This window comes from Euleptes europaea, chromosome 19 (assembly GCF_029931775.1).
Source record: "Euleptes europaea isolate rEulEur1 chromosome 19, rEulEur1.hap1, whole genome shotgun sequence".
NCBI classification, from domain to species: domain Eukaryota; kingdom Metazoa; phylum Chordata; class Lepidosauria; order Squamata; family Sphaerodactylidae; genus Euleptes; species Euleptes europaea.
In genome coordinates, this window is record NC_079330.1 from 27,936,086 (window position 1) to 27,949,074 (window position 12,989).

Sequence of the window (12,989 nt, forward strand, 5' to 3'; positions counted from 1 at the left end):
TGGTATTCCTTGGTGGTCTCCCATCCAAATACTAACCAGGGCTGACCCTGCTTAGCTTCTGAGATCTGACGAGATCAGGCTAGCCTGGGCCATCCAGGTCAGGGCTATTACTACTACTCTGTTATTATTATTATGAATAATAATATAATATAAAAATAATATGATATATAATATAGTAAAATATAATAATAATAATGTATTTGTATTGTACACATGAAGCTGCCCTCTACTGAATCAGACCCTTGGTCCATCAAGGTCAGTATTGTCTACTCAGACCGGCAGCGGCTCTCCAGGGTCTCAGGCAGAAGAGGTCTTTCACATCACCTACTTGCCTGGTTCCTTTATCTGGAGATGCCAGGGATTGAACCTGGGACCTTCTGCATGCCAAGCAGATGCTCTCCCACTGAGCCACAGCCCCTCCCTGGAGGTTGGCAACCCTAATCTGAGCACATCTTTGCAAGGCTGCTGGGGCTGTTCACCTGCTGGTTCCAGTCATTTGATCCTTGCCAAACAGTGGCCAACAGCCGCCAAATTTATCCAAGGAGCCCATGGAAGAAAAGGATACTGCTGATCCGAGGCACGCTCCCAACGTCTTTCCCCTTCTGGTATTTCTGACGAAACCTTTCACCACCCCCATTGTACATGCAACAAACAACGAGCGTGATTCAGTTTCCTTTGCTTCGCCTTTCCAATCTGTTTCCCTGGGTCTCGTTCTCTCCAGCACCTTTTCCTTTTGTCTGAAGCGCCCTCAGCTTCCACGCCTCTCCTCCACCTCCTTTGCTGGCTCCAGCGAAACACAATGTACGCAGCCACCCACAGAACACAAAGCCTTGCCAAGGCGATCCACGGAGAGGAAGCGGAGCGGGGCCAGCCACAGACCTCAGGAATATGAGCCAGTGTGGTGTACTGGTTAAGAGCGGTGGGTTGGAGCGGTGGAGTCTGATCTGGAGAACCAGGTTCAATTCCCCACTCCTCCACATGAGCAGCGGATGCTAATCTGGTGAACCGGGCCGGTTTCCCCACTCCTACATATGAAGCCAGCTGGGAGACCTTGGGCAAGTCACATTCTCTCAGCCTCACCTACCTCACAGGGTGTCTGCTGTGGGGAGGGGAAGGGAAGGTGATTGTAAGCTGGTTTGATTCTTCCTTAAGTGGTAGAGAAAGTCGGCATATAAAAAACAATTCTTCTTCTTCTTCTTCTTCTTCTTCTTCTTCTTCTTCTTCTTCTTCTTCTTCTTCTTCTTCTTCTTCTTCTTCTTCTTCTTCTTCTTCTTCTTCTTCTTCTATCAAACCCACCATCAAGACAGCTGCTGTTAGCTAGGGGAACTAAACAGAACCTCCATGAACAGAGGAAGTACCTCTTGGAGACCACATGATGGGGTGGGGGAATATTTCTAAATTATTCCCTCATACAGATTCTCTCTGGAATGCACCATCCTGTTCCAAGCTGTCTGTGATGCAGAATAGAACGCCATGGGGATTTCTGTCTATTTATGGTTGGCGCATCCCAGATTTGTATTAGGGGAGAGTGTACTCTCTGCGCTCTTACTCAAGTACATCTCATAATTATAGAAACACTATGAACATATGGATTGTGTCCCCTATCCAAAGTGTATACATGTTTAAAACAAATATTAAATCATATCGCCAGTGTGATGTAGAGGTTAAGAGTGTCGGACTAGTATCTGGGAGACCTGGGTTCGAACCCCCACTCGTGCCATGGAAGCTCGCTGGGTGACCTTGGGCCAGTCACACTCTCAGCCTAGCCTATTTCACAGGGTTATTAGAAGGATAAAATGGAGGAGAGAAGACTGATGTAAGTCGCTTTGGGTCCCAATGGGCAGAAAGGTGGGGTACGAATGAATTAGTAAATAAAGAAAAATCCCAACAAAACAGGGAAGTGCCTGAATTTAGTAACGACAGACTTGGTTTGAAAGTTCAAGTTCCTCTGCTGGTTTCCTTGCATTCAGGGCAAACAAACATAGCAATCTCAATCATTGAAATACATACTCCCTGAACCATCATTCACACTCATGTCATCCTGGACATATGTTGCTTTTCATTTCTTTTTGTTTTCATGCAAAGTCAGGAAGATTCCCCCCCCCCCACTTTGCTAATTTCCCATTTCTGTTTGTTTCTACTTTTTTACGCTGTTGACTCAAAGATGGGTGCCAGTTTTGACAGAGATTTTTCTGAGAAGTTACATTCATCTGCTTGAGCACAAGAACTCAGGTTGTATTTCAATGATTGAGATTGCTATGTTTGTTTCTTTTTGAAAATTTTAAATAAAAAAACACATTTGGACACCTTGCTTGTAAACAAAGCTCAGAGAAACAGAAATTCAGAAGGATGCTGAATGGAGCATTTGATGCTGGGACACGTCTGGAGCGGGACAGCCTTCCTACCCAAGCTGGGGGCAAGCTAGTGGGGAGGACCTAGGGTTGCCAGGTCCCTCTTTGCCACCGGTGGGAGGTTTCTGGGGCGGAGCCTGAGGAGAGCGGGGTTTGGAGAGAGGAGGGACTTCAATGCTGTAGAGTCCAATTGGCAAAGCGGCCATTTTCTCCAGGGGAACTGATCTCTATCAGCTGGAGATCAGTTGTAATAGCAGGAGATCTCCAGCTAGTACCTGGAGGTTGGCATCCCTTGGAGGACCACTTTGGCTGTTCAGCTGGGGAGTCTCCCAGGGGCCTCTGCTTGGCACAACGCTGGATTATATGGTGTTTGGTCCAATGGGGCACTTCCAGTCCGTTGTTCTGAATAAGTGCCCTGACCTGTTCCACATGCTAATGTCTAATGTTGCACTCCAAAGAGGAAGGGCCAGTAAGAGCCGAAGCCTAATCGAGAATTGCTAAATGCAGCATTGGGAACCCCTTCGAGAAAGTGCAGACTAAATATGCAAAATGATTCTCAGATCCCCACATTTTTGGAAATGGGGCCTCAGAGATATGGGCATTCCAGGCAAATGTGAGCCAGAAATTTTCCTGATTCTAATTTAAATACATAATTTAATATTAGCCAAAGGGGGCAAATATACCATGTATAAGCCTGGACCATGTACAAGCACTGGGGGGTGGGGGGTGGGGTTGTCCATGCTTCATATCCCACATTTAGCCCTTCCAACATGACTGGTTTGCAGCAGCACAACAGCCCTGACAACTACAGATATATTTAGAGATGTCAAGCAGAATATCTTCCATGAAAAATGCAGCATCAGAAAAATATTTGGAAAATTATCTGTTTTGGAACATTTCCCACCTGATGGAGGGGCGGCTGGAGAAGGAGGAAAGGTTTAAAAAATAATATTTGGATCCGTGCACTCCTGTGCTGCGATGCGTAACCACCAAAACAGTGTGGTGGAGAATGTGCATCTGGCCCTATCCTTTCTGCCAGGAAATAACAGCACTGTGTATGTGTATCAGATAGGGGGAGGCAGAAAACAGGCAGCAACTGGTGGTGGGAGGGGGAGGGTAAGAATGAGCAGGGCAAAAAATGGTGCTTCTCTGGGGAACAATTCTTGGCACAGACGCTTTACAAGGGGGCAGCCCTTAAGCTCGGGGTTAAGGTGGGAGGATAAGGAGGAGGTAAAACTAAGATTTATTTCTTGTTTTATTTATACCCTGCCCTTTCCCGGCCAGGCCGGACTCAGATGGTCAGGGTGCAGCTGTTTTGAACTGGGATGGGTGACGCTTGGCAGCATGTTTTTGCATTCCGACATTACTGGGCACCATACGTGCGACAAGGCTTCTCCCCCAAATCAGAGATGCTGCGTTTGCAAGACAGCTCCAAATTGGTACGGTGCACACTGCTGATCGCCACAGCACACGTCACCCTCCAGATTTCAGAGCAGACAGGAATTGCCATGGCACATGTATGCAAATCGCTGCAGCTGCCTCCTCCACCCAACCGGAAATCTTGTTTAACTTCCCCACAGCTCCGATGGGCCTTCATGTTAGCGCGCTTAAACATCTTTCCATCAGAAATCCTTTGGGACAGATTCAAGAACACCCCCATCTGTAATCAGACTTGTCCACATTCGCAGAACCTACCAGAGACAATGAATGACCCATGTGCTGCTCTATTGTGTATATTATGAGTCTTTACAGGAACGTCATATTGAACAGCTGATAAAAGATATTTCATATCTCTCTGCAAAAGACAAAGTGACTTTCCTTTTGGCTGACCGGCACTCTTGTACCTCGGAGAAAGTAGAAAAGTTTCTTCTAGCTGCCATGAGAATTCAAGGAACTAAGCATAACTGACTTGATGGCTACCAGTCCATGAATGAATTTTATTTACCGTTGTTTATTTTATTTATTGGATATCCTTTTATATGATTGCTTTTGTAACTAATGTGCCAACAAAGGTATTGATTGATTGATGTATGCAAAACTGTATTAATTGCACATTGCCATGTGCCTTTCTTTCCTTGCTCTGATTGATTTCATGGGGTGAGATGGTGAATTCAGCAATAATATTTCCCATTCCGCTTCCAGCCAACTTTCTGTAACAGCAAATGTGTTATTTTTGCCTTTGGAGGAGAAAAATGCCAAATACCGTATTTTCTGCTCAATAAGACGCACTTTTTTCCTCCTCAAAAGTGAGGGGAAATGTCTGTGTGTCTTATGGAGCGAATGCCGGCTTGCGCCGTCTGGACGCGCACGCGCCCAGCCGACTCTGTACGCCCCACCTGCCTCCCAGCTGGCCATTGGGGCGGGGAACGCCAGCTGGGCGCGTGTGCGTCTGGACAGTGCGAGCTGGCGTTCCCTGCCCCGATGGCCAGCTGGGAAGCGGGCACGGCACACAGAGCCGGCTGGGAGCGTGCACGTCCGGACGGCGCGAGCCGGCTTTCCCTGCCCCGACGGCCAGCTGGGAGGCGGGCAGGGCGCACAGAGCCGGCTGGGCGCGTGCGCGTCCGGACGGTGCGAGCCGACAGCCAGCTGGGAGGCGGGCGGGGCGCACAGAGCCGGCTAGGCGCGTGTGCGTCCGGACAGTGTGAGCCGGCGTTTCCCACCCCGACGGCCAGCTGGGAGGTGGGTGGGGCCGCACAGAGCCAGAAGGGTGCGTGCGCCGGCTCGCGCTGTCCCGACACGCACGCGCCCAGCCGGCTCTGTGCGGCCCTGCCCTCCTCCCAGCTGGCGCCGTCCCAACACACACGCGCCCAGCCGTCATTCGCTCCATAAGACAAGTTTTTAGAGGAGGAAAACAAGAAAAAATCTTGTTTTCCTCCTCTAAAAACTAGGTGTGTCTTATGGTCAGGTGCGTCCCATGGAGCGAAAAATACGGTAGTCATGGCGCTCCTAGTTTGGACAGCATTGGGATTCTGGAGATGTCTTGGCTGGAAACTTGTTTTTCCTCTGGAGGGCCACAAGATCGCCACTCATTTTCAACAGTTCTACTCGCCAGCAGATATCTATTTTCCTGTGCTTTCATCCCGAGCCAGAAAATTTCCCTAGCCAGGCGGCAGAAACCTCTCTCTTGGTCAGAGACAGCCTCATTCACGGCCCGTCGCCTGCAGCCCCTGTGCAAACCGATCAACACAGTGGGGAGATGACACAAAGCAACAGGCCAGTTGCAAACTCAAACACCAGGGGGAGCGGATTTCCATCTGTGTCCTGACAAGGGTGAAAAAAGAAATCAAACCTGGTTCAGCAGTAGAAGCGACAAGGGAAAGCCTTTTGGGGCCAGCTCAAAAACAGTCCTTCTGTGTTGGGTTAGCAAGCCAGTGTCATGAAGGTGTCACCTGGACAAACACTAGGGAGATCTGAGTTCAAATCTCCAGGCTGCTTGGAAGCTCACTGGGGGCCCTTGGGCTAGTCACTCTGTCTCAGCCTAAGCTACTTCCTAGGGTTCAGGACAGTGTCAAATAGAGGAGGGGGAAACTACGGTTGTTTATGCATGGGAGTTTTACCTGAGGTATGTTGCTCGCTGGACCCACACTTTCCTGTTGGGAATCTATGCACCAGCAGCCTCCAAGCTCAAATCAAGTCCCCGCCCCTTTAAATGCTGCTTTGTAATTGGCTTACTTTGTAGAGCTTACTGTGAGAGAAAATTCCCCCCACCAAACCCAATTGCTGCATAAAAAAGCATTTTAAGAACAAACAACAAAAACTGGAGCAATCTGAAAGGAGTGTGTGTGTGTGTGTGTGGGAGAAATCCAAGTCTTGGTTTTAAAAAGCCTTTCTTCTGCTCAGAAAGAGCTCCGAGGAAGCTGGAAGCATTTGAATCCCTGCTTCTTTATGATTAAATAAATGTCCAGTACGACACAAACGATCATTTCAAAATGAACTCCCTGAAAGACTGCTTACACTGTATGTAAGTGAATGATTGAGAATGTTATGTCATATTGTCGAAGGCTTTCACGGTCAGAGTTCATTGGTTCTTGTAGGTTATCCGAGCTGTGTGACCGTGGTCTTGGTATTTTCTTTCCTGACGTTTCGCCAGCAGCTGTGGCAGGCATCTTCAGAGGAGTAACACTGAAGGACAGTGTCGAAACGTCAGGAAAGAAAATACCAAGACCACTGTCACACAGCCCGGATAACCTACAAGAACCAATGTTATGTTATATTTGTTTTTTTCTGAAAATTTCAAAAATATATATATATATTTAAAAAAGAGAGAAAGGGGTCGCTGTTCACACTATCCGTATTGCAAAGACCCACGCAGGAGATACAAGAGCAAATCATATCAGGCTGCCAGGAGAGATGGAAATTTGTAAGAATGGATCCATTTAGATAGGTATGTCTTCTTGACAGCCCTGTCTAGCGAATCTGAGCTAGATCTATCCAGACTAGCATTCTCTTTCTGGCTGAGGCCTATCAGATATTATAATCTTTGTTTATTTAAAGGATGACTTATATCATGCTGTTCCTGAGGCAGTTGCCAATGAGAATGAAATACAACCACACTACTAAGTCATTAATAACATTAATAATAACAAATTATTAATCATTAATAATAACAAATATCCATCTAAAATTGTAGCTAAAACTGGCGGTTAAACTAGGGATGAGCGAATCAGACTTTTGTGTTTCTTTATACACGTTGTCATCAGGAATGCTTTCATTTGCCCATTTGGGTAGCTGGCATTCCCGATTCATTTGTTCATTTTACGATATTCGGACGCTGTTTACATGCTATTTAAATGCAAAAATTTTAACCATTATATAAACCAATTGGGAAAATGTTTGCCAAAGGAAACAGGAAACAGCACAAAAATAAAGCCTTAAACGGAATTTGCACAAAGGGGAAGCAAAATCAAAATGGGATTTTTTTCCGAGTCAGAACAGCAGAAATGAGAAATGGCAGGGCAACAAATGGCTCAAATCACCAGCAGTAAATGAGAATAATTAATGTAAAAGTTAAAAAGTGTAAAGGGTATCACCTACGTAACGGACACCATCACATTTAATTTGATGCCAGGCAAAAGATTCCAAGGAGGGCATTCCATAGACAAGGTGCTACAGCAGAAAAGGCCCTGTCTTTAGTAGCCATCTGCCTCACCTCATGCAGGGAGCATGTCCTCTGATGGAAATTGTTATCACAGTATTGGAGATACGAGAAGTTCCCAAGCAGACCACAAAGATGATGGTTCTTATTGTTTGCCCCAAGCATTTAATATGTAAAGGTATACTGCCACTGAACATGGAGGTTCTATTTGTATATCACAACTAAGAGCCACAGAAGGACCTCCGTGTATTCGCTTTTCCAAAAAAATTAAGTAGTCAGTGGCCATCACCATTAATAGGTGGAACCTCCATCATCTCTGAGAACCAGATGCTAGAGACACAACAGGGAGAGGTTTCCCAGAAGCATCTGGCTGGCCTCTTTTGAAAGGGACCAAAAACATTTCAGAGGAGTAGCCATGCTGGTTAGGTAAAGGTAAAGGTAAAGGTCCCCTGTGCAAGCACCGGGTCATTCCTGACCCATGGGGTGACGTCACATCCCAACGTTTACTAGGCAGACTATGTTTTTGGGTGGTTTGCCAGTGCCTTCCCCAGTCATCTTCCCTTTGCCCCCAGCAAGCTGGGTACTCATTTCACCGACCTCGCAAGGATGGAAGGCTGAGTCAACCTTGAGCCGGCTACCAGAAACCGACTTCCGTCGGGATCGAACTCAGGTCGTGAGCAGAGCTTTTGACTGCAGTACTGCAGCTTAACACTCTGCACCACGGGGCGCCTCCAGCCATGCTGGTTAGCTGTAGCAAAAAAAAAAAAAAAATGCAAAGGGACCTTAAAGTCTAAATGATATATGGTGGTAGAAGCTTTTGAGGGCTACAGTCCACTTATTTGCAACAGAATCGCCCACCCCACCATGGAGATTGACTGAAAAGGCAGTGACAGTGACTAATGCAGAGACAGAGTGGTGAAACTCTTCTGTGGCTTTCGAGTCACAGGAGTTCCTGATTGTGCAACCCAACACAAAACGCTATCAGCTTTCTCACAGCATGCCCAACATGTGCAGCCCATAACACAGAGATGTGTAGGTTGGCCTGAATGAACTTGGAGGGGACACAATTTCCTTATAATGCATTGTAAGATGTATTCTGCGAGAATAAGAAATGACCAAGAGATCCGTTATCGACACAGCATTGGTAGCCCTGCGTAACTGGGGAAGGCTGGAAGGGAACATCAACAAAACTAGAGAAATACTGTGGTGTGCATCCCGAGTTGGGTTGTCAGGTTCCTCCTCACCACCAGTGGGAACTTCGTTGTGGTGGGGCTGGGGGGGGGGGCGTGATCAGTGCAATAACATCACTTCCACGTTCACCCCAGAAGCAAAAGGGACACTCTAGCACATTCCTCCAAAAACTCTATGGAAACCATCATTTCCAGGGTAAAATCCGAACTGACGTTAATTGCCCTCCCTTCAGCTGGCCTGCTTCCACCCGCCGGCCAGCTGAGGGGTGGCGTGCAGAACTCCTTAATTGGGGAGCAATTGCCCGCCATTACCTGGTATCTAGCAACCCTAATCCAGAGAGTCGGTTCAAAATCAGTTGCTTCTTTCTAGCTGAATAGAAGACCCAGAATACACCACCACATTAGGCACAGCAGGCCTAAGAGGGCATGGGGGGAGATGAAGGCTGATGGGCACTGACTAATAAACACAAGCTGCTGGCACCGGGGCTGTACATACGGCGAGAGAGTTCCACAATCCCTAGAATTTCTTGAGAGAAAGTTGCAACAGGTCAACTAATTTTTAATCTTCAATGTAGACTTTTACAGCAGGCAGGAAGGCAGTGAAACCAGCTTCTAACTGCAAGGGGCAGCTGTCAGCTCTTGGGGACATGGCTATACCACAGCCCTGGAAAGGTATGGGCCTGTACACATTGAAGATCCATTGCCAGATGGGGAGTTTGACCCTTGGGTCAGTGCCATGGCCAATCAGAAGACTTGTTGGGCAAAAGCCCCACCTGACCCCGCTCACTTTCTAAAAGCCCTTGCGGGCACCACGTTGGAAAGCCCTGGTGTAAAGGAAATGAACAAAATGGGAAAACGAGCAGAGAGAAAATGGTGGGATGAAAGTATGAAACAGAATGACACCGCACAACACTCACACTTACGTTTTCACGTAGGGGTCCGAGTAGCCATTTGCATCCATGGCAGCCAAATGCGCGCAACGGACGATGCCCACCAGCAGGCCTTGCTTCTGCGAGCTGTACTTGAGGGAGATGAGGATCCGGCCACGTTCCTCCAGGGACTTGTCTTCCGTTTTATCTATCTGCGCAGAGAAAAGGATACGTGGCTCAGATCCTGGTTTCTCTCTGCAGCTGTGCTTTGCAAACAGAGCCAGAGCCCCCTCCAGCAGCCAAAGCACAACAGCAAAAAAGGTTGGGGGGCTTTCCAGTTTCAAAAAGAGTGACCAACCCTGCAATGTAGGCACGTCTACCCAGAATCCTACTGACGTCTACTCTGTGGGGCTTACTCCCAAGAAAGCCTTCCTAGGACTGCACTGTAATGTGGGTGGTGGTGGGGAAAGGTTTATATAATGATGCACAGAAGAGTATGTTCCATTCAATTCTTAGGTATCCTTCCTCCTCTGCGAACTCCACTATATTTCAGTAGTTTAACATTCCTGGGTTTCCGAAGAGCCTTTTATGCTTGCTTGTCTGAACGGCGGACCTTCAGCGGTGCTAAATGGAAGATATGGCAAAGTCAGAAAGACTTTGCTTGTGTAACATGAAGAAAATTGACGCACTATCTCATATGATGCTGGAGTGTCCCCATTTCAAATTCCAACGGGATCAACAGATCACTCCTATTTTAATGAAACTACCTGCCACCGTAACCGGTAGTCCCCTTTTTGCTGGTGGATAGAGATCCAAGTATAACATCCGTGGTGGCCAAGTATCTATCCACTATATTTTCCTTAAAGATTTTTTTTTTAAAAAAACTCCGTATTAACTGCTCAGGACCTGTGGGTCATGGGAGCTTGAAAAGGAAAGGAAAGTAATGATGCATAGTGGAGAGAAAGCAGAAAGAGGGAACCTTTTCTCCCTCTCTCAAAGTATTAGGGGTTTCTACATATTTGGAGGATTCCCCTGGTATGCAGAAAAATATAATTTTGGCAACTCATTGAAAGAGAGAGGAGAAAGACTGAGCATGCTCTAGGGGGCATCTAATATTGAGAGCAGCTGAAGGTTGCCAGCTTTTAAACTGGTCCCTCTAGCTGTCCGATTAATACCAGTTTGATCGCAGCAATTAGTATTTAACTTCATGCCATGAAGAGCTTCAACTGCCCATTTCTAATAATTAAACCTCTATTAATTTCTAATAATTAAACCACTTCGGCAGCCCTGATGGGGTGGGAGAAATTGGCCTGCTCAAACACCTGAGACACCACATCATCATGTGGAAATGATCTCTTCCTAGATGAGGTAGGAGAGCTAGAATATAGTTTAGGGTGCCATCTATATAGTGTACATATTGTTTTAGTCTAGATTAGGTTTTAATTACATATTTTAACCGTGTATGTGCGTGTATCCCTGACCTGGATAGCTGGAGGGCGGCCTGACATCGCCAGATCTCAGAAGATCAACAGGGTTGGCCCTGGTAAAGATTTGGATGGGCAGCCTCCCAAGGAAAACCAGGGTTGTGATGTGGAGGCTGGCAATCGCAAACCACCACTGTTTGTCTCTTGCCTTGAAAACTCTATGGGGTTGATACTTGATGGCACTTTACACACACACAGTATGTTATTAGCCGCCCTGAGCCTGGCACTGCTGAAAAATGGAGGGGTATAAATCAAATTAATAAATTAATTACAGGACCCTAGAGGGAAATAGTTGCGTGTCTGTAGCAATAACATCTCCGGAATTCCCTCCCCCCCATAATTCCTCTTAGGCTCCCAATTTATGGATATTACTGAACTACTAAGACAGCAGTCAGCATGGATCTATGTAGCAAGGCAGACTAAATAAATCAATCACCTGGTAAGTATTTGGATGGGCAACCTCCAAGGAAGACCAGGGCTGTGGTGTGGAGGCAGGCAATCGCAAACCAGCATGGTGTAGTGGTGAACAGTGGGGGTTTGGAGTAGGGGACTCTGATTTGGAGAACCGGGTTGGATGCCCCACTCCTCCACATGAGCGCCGGCGGACGCTAAGCTGGTGAACTGGATTTGTTTCCCCACTCCTACACACAAAGTCAGCTGGGTGACCTTGGGCTAATCACAGCTCTCTTAGAGCTCTCTCAGCCCCACCTACCTCACAGGGTGTCTGTTGTGGGGAGGGGAAGGGAAGGGGATTGTAAGCCAGTTTGATTCTTTCCTTAAGTGGTAAAGAAAGTCGGCATATAAAAACCAACTCTTCTTCTCCTACTACAGAGGCCCTGAGCCAGCAGGGGTGAAATTGGCATTCTTTTACAATTTATTATACGGATCACAGAGCTCTAAGGATGCTGTTCCATTATTTGGGTTGGATTCTTTGTTTTCCAAACCAGCCCCACAGTTGCTGAGAAGGTACACTTCTCCTCTGTTGTCTTTCCAACTCTCAGAGTAATAAATTGCCAACTGGTGAGTCTGACACCATTAATTTGCCTGCTGGAATTCCAACATGCTCATTACTGCCCGTGCAAAGACAGGATTAAAAGCAACTTAAACGGCACCCAATTGCACAGTGGAAGGGAGTGTCAGATCCAATCAGGATTCCGTTCACACAGGCTGGTGGGCCCAGTTTGGAGAGAGGAAGCACTCAGGGTCAGTCAAGGGCAAGCTTTGATCACATTTGCAGGTTGCCTCGACTGAGACAGGCTCCCCAGCCGTTCTGCTGGCAACAGAACCTCTGCAGGCTCTCACTTTACAGCTCAGTTGAAAACACAAGCTATAATTTAAAACAGAAAGAAGCTGTTTACAGGTGTGCCAGCTAGGGTTGCCAGTTCCCTCTTTGCCATTGGTGGGAGGTTTTTGGGGTGGAGCCTGAGGAGGGTGGGGTCTGAGGAAGGGAGGGACTTCAATGCCATAGAGTCCAATTGCCAAAGTGGCCATTTTCTCCAGGGGAACTGATCTCTATCGGCTGGAGATCAGTTGTAATAGCAGGAGATCTCCAGCTAGTGCCTGCAGGTTGGCAACCATATAAGTGCAGGGGTGGGAGATCTGACCCCAGATTGGGGTTGCTTTGTGTATACTGTGGGTTCTAACAACATTCTCATCCTTGCTGACCTGTATTAACATAAAAATGGCATAAATAAAGCACACAAAAGAACAAAAGGATACTTGATAGAAACGAAAAGAAATGACAAAGAAAGGGTTTATGCATCCCTAAGTGAGTAAAGAGCCAGGTTGTGAAAATTTTCCAACGTTCGGTCTGAGGAAAACTGATTCTCTGAGGAACTGTTTAGTGGAAACTGATTTACTAGAGACAAGGGGTTAATGTGTCCGGCCACCACAAGGGCGGCGCATGCGTAATGTGTCCGTTTAGCCTCCCGGTTAAGGAAGTAAGTTCACCTTCGTTTAATTTTAAATTCCAACTAAGAAACTTTACCAATTGTTTGTCT

At 46.9% G+C, this 12,989-nt stretch overlaps 1 protein-coding gene across 2 annotated transcripts in view; it reads right to left on the bottom strand.

Annotated features, from left to right (window-relative positions):
* DOC2B (double C2 domain beta) overlaps positions 1–12,989 on the bottom strand; it is a 168,970-nt gene that overhangs the window by 8,455 nt on the left and 147,526 nt on the right. For both annotated transcript variants that reach the window (XM_056865137.1, XM_056865136.1), the window contains one exon: positions 9,560–9,717. In XM_056865137.1, the coding sequence (XP_056721115.1) occupies positions 9,560–9,717 (158 nt within the window). The remainder of the gene's footprint in view (positions 1–9,559; positions 9,718–12,989) is intronic.